This window comes from Lygodium microphyllum, chromosome 3, assembly GCF_053477565.2.
Source record: "Lygodium microphyllum isolate KBCC chromosome 3, Lygodium_microphyllum_v1.1.10, whole genome shotgun sequence".
In the NCBI taxonomy this organism is placed as follows: Eukaryota; Viridiplantae; Streptophyta; class Polypodiopsida; order Schizaeales; family Lygodiaceae; genus Lygodium; species Lygodium microphyllum.
In genome coordinates, this window is record NC_141137.1 from 547,501 (window position 1) to 561,008 (window position 13,508).

Below are 13,508 nucleotides of genomic sequence, written 5' to 3' on the forward strand. Positions count from 1 at the left end.
GGGCTTAGTGTAGGTTTATATATACTAGGCAAAGGTATTTAGAGTTGCTAACACAAGTGCATCACAAGTGCACATGTATGTGTCTATGTCAATGTGTGCTATATCAATATGTGCTTGTGCCAATGTGTGTTAACACAAGTGCAAGAGTGCCTAAGTGCACTTGAGTGTAGCAAGCATACATGCACAAGTAAAGTACATGAGGTTAGATGCAAGGTTAATAGTAGTGCACCTAGAGTGGGTGAGGGTTTGGATGCTATTGAACTCAAGGGCGCTCAAGTGCACATGTGGGTGCCAATGCTAGTGTGCTAGTGGCAGTGCTAGCACTTGTGCCAATGCATATGTATGTGTACTAGTGCACAACACAATGTCACCTTCTTTCCTCATTTCTTTCGAGCCTTCCTCTTGCAAAATAGGGTGGGTGTTAGGCTTGTATTGAGACAAAAGAGACTCTTGAGAGTGCACACAAAAGAGACATAGAGGTAGCACGATGCTATGCACTTGTTTGTGCACTTGGGATCTTAAATGAATTTATATTAAACTTGAGTGCACAACGGGCATATTTTTGGTGCAAGTGGTTATGCAAGATAATTGTTCATGGCAAGTGTAAGTTCTCCTATGCAATGCACTAAGCCTAGTGTGCTAGGGTGAAGCTAGTGCACTATGGTGTGCAAGGGTGTTGTGGGTTGTTCAAGGGTGTGTTTACTACAAACACAAGATTCTAGGGCACACAAGTGCACACAAGTACATTTGCCAATGCTAGTGCAAGTGTGTGTATGTGCGTGTGAGCTCAAGTGCACATGAGTGGACTTAGGCATATGCAAGTTCACAAAGGCATATGCAAGTTCACAAGGGTGTGCAACTAGATGTGGCAAGTGCATTTACAAAACCTCATTATCTTTACTTACTACCCCTCTAGCCTCCCTTACAAATCAGGTGGGCATTGGGTTGGAAAAGAAGAGAGAGGGGCATATCATAGGTGCACTAGGGTCACTTAGAATGCAATGTCTCTAAAGTAAGTGTATTGGAGTGTGCTTATAATGTGAGTGTGATTAAAATGGTGCAGTAGTGCAAGATGGAGTGCACTATGGTGAGTCCTAAAGTGCCAATAAATATACGGGTGTGCAGAGACTTCTGTACATGTGCAAGAGGTGCTTGGGGCTATGAGTGCATTGTAAGATGCAACTTATGTACATAAAGGTACACTAAAGTGCATACATAGTGAGTCAATGTAAGTTGCATACACTAGAGTGCACAAGGATGCACACAAGTACACTCAAGTACACACGGGTGCACATAAGTACACGTAAGTGCATCAAAGGGTACACAAGAACACGCAAGTGCACATAGGTATACACAACTGTACTAGAATGTAGGGTTGTTTACACATTTCCAAGTGAATGATAGAATGGTGTCACGAACAGGGTATAGGCACTATGAGATGCCTTGTTCCTTGATCCTTTGGTCCATTGGCCCTCCCTTGTGAACATGGTGAATAATTGATTGAAGAGAGGAAAGGAAAGAGGAACCGATTGTGAGCCCTATCCGTAGTGGGTTCCTAAATTTGTGCATGTGCACAATGGTTTGTAGTGATGGGTATGCAATTTTCAAGTGATTACAATACAGTGTGAGTGCACAAGCACATGAGTGCACATAATACATGTGTTAGCTAGTGCACATGCATGTGTGATCTTGTGCACTATGTAGTGCTCTCATAAATAGAACACAAAATTCAAATTTATTCAATGCTCACAACTTGGAAATTCAATCATAGTCTTGGCTTTTATTAATGTCATACATGTAGTGCACCATAGTCTATTTATGAGATTAACCTATCTCCCATTATTGAACAAAAGTGTAAATTGAATGAAGTCTTACCTCTATAGCTAGCTATGGCTCCCCTTGGCTCTACATTTGGAGGCTCTTCCCTCCTTGTGGGAGCTTCCTCTTGTGGCTCATAGCTCTTCTTTCTTCTCCACTACCTCCCATTCTTGTGAACCTTCCCACATAGCATTCTAACCAAGATCTCCCACTCCTCATAAGGAAGATGAAGAAGGGAGTGTATAACAAGGTTGAAGGTGATTCAAGAGTAACTCGGGATAGTAATAACCTTGAAACTGTAAACCTCATGTTTGCTACCCTTTGCTCGGCAATGGAACCAAAATGTTGCACTCCACAAGCTAAAAAATGGGACTTTGGACACTCTCTTATTTGTTCAAGTGTCTCAATCCACAAAGTATGACAACTATTTGTCAACTAGTCTCTCACATGCATCATGAAATCTGAGATTCACTTGTAGTCACCTTGCACGGCCTACCTTCAAGTGTGAAGGATGCCCTTGCAAAGCTTCATAACCTATGAGTGCAATCCTTTCATTCTGAGCCCTCTACAACCTTTGCATATGAGGATAAAGCATAAGCATCGACATGAGAGAGTGCTCAAGAGAAGGAAGAAGAAAGCTTTACTCATTTGGTTCCCTCACTTGAGCACGCGCGCGCGCACGCACGCACGCACGCACACGCACACGCACACGCACACGCACACGCACACGCACACGCACACGCACACGCACACGCACACGCACACGCACACGCACACGCACACGCACACGCACACGCACACACACACACACACACACACACACACACACACACACACACACACACACACACACACACACACACACACACACACACACACACACACACACACACACAAAGGCATGCATGCACGCACACACACACAACATGCTCTCTCTCTAACAAATAAAAAGTATGAAAGCAAGAACTCATAATTTGCACATACATGAATAATGTGCTTTATTCTTTCTCATCCTTTAAATACAAAAGATAAGGGTTAGGGTTTCCCTATCCCCTTGAGCATCTTGCCCCTTTTTTTAGTCCTTTTTTTCAGTTGGTCATGGCTTGGTTTACATGCAATCAAGCTTTAGCCTTGATAAAAAAATAAACTAGATGTGAAACACTAGCTGCTAAGTAAAATGTGCATGATTCTCATAAAATAATGATAGAAAGTGTTACAAAAATGATTGTTTCCTCCAAAATTCATAGGCCAATTTTTCTTTATCTTTCTTCTCATTATCTTATTGTTAACAAGTATGTACCATGATAAATAATGGACATGCTTTTTATAGAAGATTAGTTCCATACGTTTTAGAAGATGGATGAGGATCTTCAAAAAGTGGTATAGTTGAGGGGTGTTTAAGATTGGCCTAATCAAATAGAGTAAAAAATCTTGATATTGGAGAATGAGAAATTCAAAGCAATATGATAATTAGAGTACCCCCTAATCCAAGTGCCACTCAATGGCTCTAAGATCGAGATAAAAAATCAATCCTTATCTTTAAAATGTGACAACGGACAAATTTTTGCCTTTAGCTTTTACAATTAGGTTCTCCATCCACTTTCTAAGAGTTCCAACACCACCTATCTATAGCTCTTAGCTTCCATTGTGTCTTAAACTAGCTTTATTAGCCAGGACTTCATCACTTCTACTAGTATGGATTGTATGTTTTAAAATATTCCCCTTTGTAAATGTATATCTATAAGCCAACCGCTTTTGATATTTCCTTTTTTCAACTCACATAATGGATATCTTCATACATACTAACTCGCTCTAAACCTTCTACATACATCTCAAATAGTAGATTGTATCTCTTCTAAGGAGTTATAATTCTCATCCTTTCCCTCCTCAATGACATCCTCATCACCCTTTTTCATCCATATCTTATCTCGCCTTTTCTTCTTATGTCTCATTTCCTTGCACTTATATGTTTGGGAAAAAAAAGCCAAAAAAGGAGAGAAAGAAATCCCAATGTGTACTATAAAAAAAGTAATTACTTAATGAATTCTATTTACCATGTTATTATGCCATATACTTCGTGATCAAGCCCTCTTCATAGAAGTGCATCCATATGATTACTATTGCTAAGGCTTTCACATATGGACTCTTATTGATCCAAAATGTGTCAATCCACATTGCTCCATTTGGATTTATCATGTCTCCCTCTATAATTGAAGTTTCTAGATGATGTGGTTCTCTCTACTTGTTGAGAATGATACTCATTAGTATTTGTAGTGGAGTCAATTTTGGTCGTGTCCTTTTAATGTCTCTTGTTCTATGAGACTTTTCTAACCTTTTTTTATGTATGGTGAATGTTTAAGGATTATTCTTTGGGCTCATATTTCAATTATTTCTTATTGTTTTTGTGTATGAGAATGTAGCTTTAGGTCATGATTATAGGCACGTTAATTGTGCAACATTATTATGCACTCTTTTGTGATATTTATAAACATGCATACTTGCAAATATAATATTTGATGCATGCTCTTTTGTTTTTCTTTTTGCCATTTTTTTGGGTCCTTCTATATATTATTTTTAATTAAATATATTGAAATTGTATTTATTCAATTATGGCCAAGTGAGGTGAGATTTCCAAGCTATTCACATAGATATGGGGTTTCTCTTGGGAATGAGAGAGATTAATGAGACAATCATTATGTAGGAGGATTGTGATATATATTGTGATGGGTGAACCATAAAGCATAATTCCCTATGAATCATCAATTTTTTTATACTCGGAGTTTGGGCAAGATGTAAGTGTAAGCTAGACTAAACATATCCTAGGCTAGATGTTATAAACAGTGTAGGGGTAGCCATAGACATAGCAAATATAGATGTAGCATAGGTTTAGCCTATGCCATTTTTAGGCTAAACATAGAATACACATAGGTGTAGCTTATGCCTAGCATATGCCTACATCATTTGTAGGCTAGCTATCACATAGCTCCTACCATGTATAGGCTAGCATAGGCTAGCTATAGGTATAGGCCATTTGTAGGGAAGGGTAAGTCTATGCCAAGTCTATGCCTATGCCTAGCATACAGTGAGTAAAATTTCCTTCTCTTATCCACTCAATATGCTATACAACCCATTTATTTAATATTTAATAGATTGGCTATACAATGTTCAGGCTACCCATACAATTATTGAAATTAGCCAATAGATTGAAACCATGAGTCGTCCAAGTTTCTTGAATAACCAAGAAAGATGTGCTTTTAAAATCAATCAATACTCTATGAGACAATTTTAGAATTCTCTAGAGGGTTTGGGCACCTCTTAATTATAAGTATTGATGTAAGCCCCAATATTCAATCAATGCCAAATCATTTCACACATGTGTAGAAACTTTCATTGTCATTGGATTGTATCTCTAATATCAATAGCATCATTGGGTTACTATGCACAAGATGATAACGTAGAGGACCTTCAACTTAACTATAGCAAAATTGTATATACATATCTGTTGGATGTGTCTTGAGTCTTGAGGTACAAAGTCTCAAAAATAAGACATAGAACTATAAGCCTAGTTATAAGCAAGCATTATGATGTTTGAAAGATGCTACTGTAAGTTACATATAAGCCTTTTGATTTCAATATGTCAATATCTAACAAATTGAGGAATACAACTCTGATAAGAAACTTGTACTATTGGAATCAACACCACATGAGGCTATAAGTGCATCATACACCTTAAGCTCTTCCCTTCAACCATGAGTTGGAAAGCTTCATTGATTTGAGAGAATGGAAGCTCTTGTGTCACGAACTCATCAAGTTGTAGCTCCTGAAATCCAACCAAGAAAAGAAAGAAAGAAAGAAAAAGCTCTCAAAAGAGAGAGAGAGAGAGAGAGAGAGAGAGAGAGAGAGAGAGAGAGAGAGAGAGAGAGAGAGAGAGAGAGAGAGAGAGAGAGAGAGAGAGAGAGAGAGAGAGAGAGAGAGAGAGAGAGAGAGAGAGAGAGAGAGAGAGAGAGAGAGAGAGAGAGAGAGAGAGAGAGAGAGAGAGAGAGAGTAATGACCTTATTCATGTACATCTCCACGAGGCTTGGAAGCTCCGATTTTGGTTTTATCCCACCAAAGAATGCTCCAGTGAGCCTTCTACCGTATAGGAACAAGTTTGGGTGTATACCCATATTACTTCCTTTCTCGCCCTCCACCCCACATATGACACATAATCCCCATCCCTACACAAATATTTTGACCATTTAAAAATAACTAGTCTTAGGACACTCTATGATGTTGCAACTTCTCAAATCCTACTAGTTTTGTGGGGGACCAATGTGACTGATACTTATTATTAGAGCATAATTTCTTTTAAGGAAATTCGCCCTCATTTCTAAGGACCTAGAGATACCTATAATATGATATAATTTTTTTAAAGGAAGTTCGGTCTCATTTTTTAAGAACATTGAGATACCTATAATAAGGCATCATTTCTTTTAAAGTACATCCTCATGCTTTAATGGCATAAAAATGTTGAAATGGTATTTTAGAATTCTAGTTGGCAAAATAGATCAAAACATCACTCTTTGTAAGCATTAAGAACATTGCTCACGTCATGGATGCTTAGAAGAGCTGACTCTGCCACTTTGGCATTTCCAACACACTCAAAGCTATAGTCAACCCCACCATTGGTCATCTCTTTAATAACCTGCCACATCCAATCAAACAACATCAGTAGCAACATTTGAACTTTATATATGACTATATGCCAAGTGAAAAAGGGCAAAGAGACATTACACCCATGCTTTACCTCCTCCACTGGTTTTATATGATCCTGTGGGTTCACAAACTCCTTCACACCAAACTTGCATGCTAAAATAGGAAAATAATAATGGTTCAGTGAATTTTAAGATGCATATTATATTAAAATTTAACACCTTACAATGGACTTGAACATAAGATCCATGATGCTTTGGATAAATTTTCAGGTTGTTAAATCTATATATTATGCATTAGTGTTAATAATAACAAGATAGAAATTGCATACATAGATGTATGCATTTACATGATTTCAATATTTGAGATTTCATATAGTATGAAATATCTATTTTTCATAGACAATATTCTTAGGTAGGCATGTTACATAATGTCCCCCCACACACACACACAAGCACACACAATAGAGGAATTATAGGCATATATACTTATGTATTGTTGACACCTTACTATAAAATTTGGCCTTCATTTTTGACACCTTGCCTCAAATTTTAGGTGAAGTTTGATATGTGAAATGGCCATGAGGCCCATTATGGGCTTCAAATTTAAAAACCTCACCATTGTAGAAATTTTTGCTGCTTTAAAGTATATCATAGTTGAATTCATATTTCACACTAACCTTTTTCAAATTTCATTGGATTGACATCAACCCCTATAACGCGAGAAGCACCAACGAGTCTTGCTCCCTCAGCCACCTATAATGTATGTTTGACAAGAGCAAAAGATTATTGGTAGTGCCATGCCATGAATCGACTATACTTTCTTGAAGTTTAGCAACGCTATAATTATAAGGTAATGAAAGTTAAATAATGTGCAATATAAGGTTGACAAGACTTGCAAGACTTCAAAGTCTAGTTAGTTATTGGAGTGGCATTACCCTACACATACATGCATACACGTCCACCTACACATGCACATATATATAAAACACAGAGTGCATGCAGACTTACTCCCAATCCTATTGTGCCCAATCCAAAGATAGCCACAGTCGATCCCTTTTCAACTTTGGCAGCCTTCCAAGCCGATCCAAATCCTGTATCACATAGCATAAATACCAACTAATACAGTCCCAATTATTTATTGTAAAGTGATTGATTTGGCTTGTCATAAAACTCATTTGCAACAATTTGCAAATAAATAAGGGTAATGTTACACATTAGACTAACTTGACTCTCTTGGAGTCTTGCAAGTAAAGTCAATCTAATGTGGCACATTCTAGAGCTTCATTCTTTGTAAAATTTTAACCACACATTTTAGCTAGACTTCATGAATGACTATTCAAATCCTAGCTTGGCATTATAAGCTTCATGCAAAAGTGTGAGTGAGGCTATGTAGGAGAGTGCAAGCATATACGTTGAGTGTAGGGCTAATACCTGTAGTAACACCACAACTGAGAACACAAATCTTATCGAGTGGAGCGAGTGGATTAACTTTGACAACATTCTCTTGATCCACCACTGTATATTCACTGAAAGTTGAGCCCAAAAAGAAATAGATGGGCTTCCCTCTACAAGAAAATCGACTCTTGTTGTCATTGAGCATGACACCTCTTTCTGTGTTGATCCTATATTTGGAACACATGTTGCTCTTGGTGGATTTGCAATGAACACATTGCTTGCACTCCCCAGTAAATATGGGGAGAACATGATCCCCTTCTTTAACATCAGTGACACCTTCACCAGTGCTCTCAACAACACTGCAACAATCAAGCTTGATAGGTGACTAGCATGCATGCATCATATTATGGCTCATTAACAAGTGTTTATAGCTTGTAGAAATTGATACATCCCATAGGGTAAAGTGCCCTATACTTTGTGAGTCCTAAAAAGAAGAGAACACTAATGCTCGTAATGTAGGGGGAAAAAAGAAAAGAAAAGCAAAGAATCTTATTTAGGTGCGAGTTAATGATTTGCTAGAAAGTATTGTACTACGAGGCCATATACCCTACTGAACCTCAAAAATGTTTTATTTGAATAAACAATATATACAAGAAAGGAAAAGCTCAACAATTGACTCGTCCAATTTCTTTAAAAAAAGGAAAACCTAACTCGTCCAATTTCTCTTTATATCACCTGCATGCTTATATTATCTAATCTTTTAGTTTCAAAAGTAAAATCCTCTTCCCCCCCCGCGGCCCCCTTAATCTAACCCATTATCCGAATGTTTTTAAATCGTATATGCAAATATATGTGAGAGAGAGAGAGAGAGAGAGAGAGAGAGAGAGAGAGCGCAGTACCCAGCAGCTTCATGCCCGAAAATACGTGGGAAAATGCCTAGCTTGGGCTGCAACGCACAAGGTTACACAATCAAACCTCGCGCCATTAATAATTTGTGATCTCTCGCTTTTTCGTAAATTTTCGATTTATAGCGAGAAAAAGATACACGAAAGATGGGAATCAGAAGATCGAATATGAATGGTCTTATGTCTATTTGCCAACAAAACGGCTCCAGCCAGGCTTTAAGGCTCGCACTGAATGAGCTGGGATGGGGACGTTGTGTTGAAGTTATATTATAAGTATATGCGTATTATATGATGATACTGTGAGTACTGTGCCCACCTTGTCTCTCCAAAAGGTTACATCGGTGAGGCAGAGGGATGTGTGGAGAATTCTGATCCGGACTTCACCAGCCTGCGGTGGATCCACTTGTATGTCTTCCAGAACGAGAGGCTCATTCGGAGCCCAGCAGACAGCAGCTGCTTATAAATATATATAGAGTCACAGCATAGACGTATCGATCAAAGCCAAAGTCAGTAGTCATGAGAAATAACAATATTATAGCTGGGTCAGCCAAACTCAGTCCATGTCCAATGGAAAAGAACACACGCGCACACACACACACACACACACACACACACACACACACACTCTCTCTCTCTCTCTCTCTCTCTCTCTCTCTCTCTCTCTCTCTCATCTCGGAGTGCCCAGGCATTATAAGTCCTTGCTTGCTTTCTAGTTTGGCGACAAAAGGAAGAGGTTAAAAATCCGAGACCTTTGCAAGTGATGACTTGTCCGGCTGTGGTGGAAGCCATGATCAGAATTACAGGGGGCAGGCAGTGAGCAACGGAGGGGAGGGGGATCTTATGAGGACGCTGAAGGTGGAGATGTCATGAGCAGAGAGAGAGAGAGAGAGAGAGAGAGAGAGAGAGAGAGAGAGAGAGAGAACACTATTGGAGACTGGGGTGAGCAGAATACTCGGAGTGGTGCGGATGTTACGTATATATAGATGTTATGTATACGCAGCTATAGTGTGTTCTACAAGGAATTGTAGCGGCAGCTGGTGTACGTCGTGTTTTACGTGCCCAAAGTCCTGTGGCTTTTGCAGAAACCATGATCACATCACCCTCTCCCACTCTGGCTTTTGTGTTGGAAACCGGCCGATTCTTCATGTCATCGTCCATACATTACACCGCTCTCTCTCTCTCTCTCTCTCTCTCTCTCTCTCTCTCTCATTCACATGTCTCCGTCTTCCTTTTCACCATCTTTCCATGACTTCCTTTCTCCCTCTCCTTTTTGCTTTTCTCCCATCTGGACCGCATAATTAGAAACGCGATGATCATACGAAATCACAAGGGCCGGCGCGTGCATAGGGAGCGAGACTAAAGGAGCAATAGTGATGCAGCCGCGGAAATAATCTCATCATCATGGATAGGACCATGTGGACGTGCCCAAACGATTTCGAGGGATGCTTGCATAAATGTGGTCGAGGCATGAGCCATGGATTGTTGGGGAAAATATTCCTTTTTGACTGTCTATGCGCGCACAAGGAACGTTTAAAGGTTCCCTAGAGAGTTAAAAGAGAGCATTCCCCCATCAAATTTCCTAGTTAGAAACGAATATAAGTATGGAATGTAAAAACTAGGGGATATGGGACACTTCTTACTCACAATATGTAGGGAATCAAATTAGGAAATTCAAGGAACTTTTAAACGTTCCCTCTTAGAGGAAAAAGAGAGCATTCCCCTATCAAATTTTCTAGTTAGAAACGAATATAAGTATGAAATGTAAAAACTAGAAGATATAGGACACTTCTTACTCACAATATGTAGGGAATCAAACTAGGAAATTTACTCATTTTCTATATAGGAGCAACTTCTTGTATTTCAGTAAGTGGGAAATGTATAATATTCCCCAGTTTACACATTTCTTGCTTGACAATGTATTCATTCTAACTAGGAAATCTTATGGGAAATGTGATGGAAGTTATAGCTTGATATGTGGCCCCAACTCTGCTTCTATGTAATAATAGAACCTATCATTCTATACAAGAAAGTATAATCAACAAGAGTTATTTATGCTTGAAAGAGTCAACAACCAACAATACCTCTCACTAATTACACCAAACTCTATCATGAGTAGGCTTACTCCAATGTTGCCCAAGCTCCAGATTTGCCCAAAATACATTGAGACAATATGGAAACCCCTCAAAACAAAATTAACGGCTTGTGCATATAGGAAATCACTCAAAACTTGTAATTGGTAAGTTATAATAGTTACTCAAATTGTACTTCCAACATTGTTAAAAGATCTCCTATACTAGTGTTTATAAAACCCCATGTGCTCCTCTCTCTATATATCTAATAGAATCTGATGAGCTCTTGTAGACTTGTACAAGTTGAGTTTAAGTCAACTCAAACTCAATAAGCAAGTTGTTTTCCCCAAACTAAATGTAACAGTCGGCTTATCATCTCAAGAAATGTTGTATTCCGAAAGGGCTATGCCCATATAAATACAAATAAAACTTCTTTTTATCAATGTCTAATTGTGCATGAGAATTGATAAAAAGTTAAGTAGTTACATTGCTTGCGTGATAGCAGAATTGAAGATGTAATATAAATCAATAACGATTATCCTATAATAACGTTAAGAAACCTTTATCCAGGCACAACCCTAGGTACAGGTTCCTAGTTCGCCTCCTACATCAAGCACTGCTGTAATCCAGGAGAAGAACTTTATTCTCAAGCAGATTAAGCCGCCCGAGTTTGACGGGAGAGGCAGGTCCGTCCAAGCAGATGCTGAAATTTGGATTGAATCCATGGAGGATTACTTCGAAGCAGCCGGTATTGCACCCGCCAATCAGGCTATACTCGCCAAGCTAAAGCTCACCGGCGAAGCCATGCTTTGGTGGAAGCAATGGTACAGGTATCAAGGGATCGTGGAGGGATCCGTTACCTGGGAGAAGCTGAAGAAAGCTGTGCAGGGAAGATACTTACCACTTGCATATTGCACGCAGAAAATGAATGAGTTCTATGAGCTAAAACAACTGGGGCTCACTCTTGACGCATACTACTCTAAATTCGTCTCACTTTTAAAGTATGCGCCGCAGATGGACATGACACAGTAGGTGTCCAAATTTTGTGCTGGTTTAAATCCCCCAGTAAAAACCCGTCTCGAATCTATGCGTGGGTTTAGCAACATTAACGGGCATCGCATATGTGACACCCAAACGTCGCTATGCGCATCGCTACGTGCACGTTGCATTATGATGCGCTTAAGGATGCAATATGTGACGTTTTTACATTGCTTATATGACATATTATGAGTCACATATGCGATAGCGAGCATCGCTTAAGTGCCTACAAAAAAGGGTCATTTAAGTGATGCTTTGGAACATTTAAAAAAAAAAGTGGCACGCACACACACACAAACACACATACTTGCTCTCTCACTCTCTCTCACTCTCTCTCACCCTTATGCACACATAAAGTTATTCACACATACACACACACACACTCTCTCGCTTACACACACACACACACACACACACACACAAACACACATACTTGCTCTCTCACTCTCTCTCACTCTCTCTCACCCTTATGCACACATAAAGTTATTCACACATACACACACACACACTCTCTCGCTTACACACACACACACACACACACACACACAATCTCTCTCTCTCTCTCTCTCTCTCTCTCTCTCTCTCTCTCTCTCTCTCTCTCTCTCTCTCTCTCTCTCTCTCTCTCTCTCCGTATGCATGTGAACGCAACGTTGAGTATAAAATAGACCCGCTCTCATATAGAACGACACATACATCAATCACTTACGCAAGACACAACATGGTCACGGTACATACTTTCTTTTTTCTCTACTAATTAGGGTTTTTTAAGAAAACATTTTAACAAACATGAGATGATTCACAAAACTTTAAAAAACACTTTATCAAACATGAAACGATTCACAAGACCAAAACTGACCAGATATATATAAATCAATATATATACAATGTCATGGGTACGTCATGGAATGTGTTATATGGGTCTGATCAAGTATGTGGGAAAGAGTGGGAGAGGGGAGCTAGTGATCAAATGCGCTATCCGATGTGCTCTCTGCATCTCCATGGGGCCTCAGTGGCTTTGGAGGTACTCGTGCCTCAGTAGCTCGGGTCTGCTCCTCATCTATCCTCCTGCCCTCCACCTCCTCTCTAGAGACAACATCCATATTTGTCTCACCATGAATCTCCTGCATAAATAAAGATCAACTATTGACACAATTAACAAATTGAACTATTAAAAAGATACTTGAAAAGTAATAGAATGGATACTCACAAAAGGGCATGCCGGAGGAAGCCTCCTTTGAAGGGCTCTGTACCCCTCAGAAGTCGCTGTCTGGATCTATGCTGCCATCAGGGGACGACCTAATCTTTGGTCTGTTCAAAAACATATCCAAAGTTAGATTATTTTGGTTATTTTTCTTTCTTCTATGCTTCTAATTACATAAACAATAAAAACCTATGGCATATACTTACAAAAGTAGCAACAAAACCATCTCTCCCCATGCGACCCAGGTGAGATGTATATCCGCTCGAGACTCTGGCCCTGTTGCTACCTCCTATATTAGTTCATTGAAATCAAAGGACAAATTATATTATACAATTTTAACTCTATAGGAATTTTGAAGTCAAAATACTTCAATAAAGCGATAAAAAAC

General features: G+C 39.2%; 1 protein-coding gene across 1 annotated transcript; it reads right to left on the reverse strand.

The window, feature by feature from the left end:
- Positions 1-5,192: 5,192 nt before the first annotated feature.
- On the reverse strand, positions 5,193-9,742 carry LOC148037988 (alcohol dehydrogenase 3-like). Its single transcript, XM_087667765.1, has 10 exons — positions 9,562-9,742; positions 9,129-9,265; positions 8,807-8,853; positions 7,944-8,266; positions 7,521-7,603; positions 7,190-7,265; positions 6,605-6,666; positions 6,407-6,502; positions 5,871-6,035; positions 5,193-5,638 (listed from the first exon to the last, which is right to left on the reverse strand). Exons 1-10 carry the CDS (start codon positions 9,599-9,601, stop codon positions 5,528-5,530), a joined length of 1,140 nt encoding a protein of 379 aa, XP_087523891.1. The 5' UTR covers positions 9,602-9,742; the 3' UTR covers positions 5,193-5,527.
- Positions 9,743-13,508: the final 3,766 nt, after the last annotated feature.

Coding starts and splice junctions, on each gene's coding strand:
- LOC148037988 (XM_087667765.1), bottom strand. CDS start 9,601: ATGGCTTCCACCACAGCCGGACAAGTCATCACTTGCAAAG. Junction 9,266..9,561: donor ACAAGTCATCACTTGCAAAG/GTCTCGGATTTT, acceptor ATTTATAAGCAG/CTGCTGTCTGCTGGGCTCCG. Junction 7,266..7,520: donor TGGGCACAATAGGATTGGGA/GTAAGTCTGCAT, acceptor CATACATTATAG/GTGGCTGAGGGAGCAAGACT.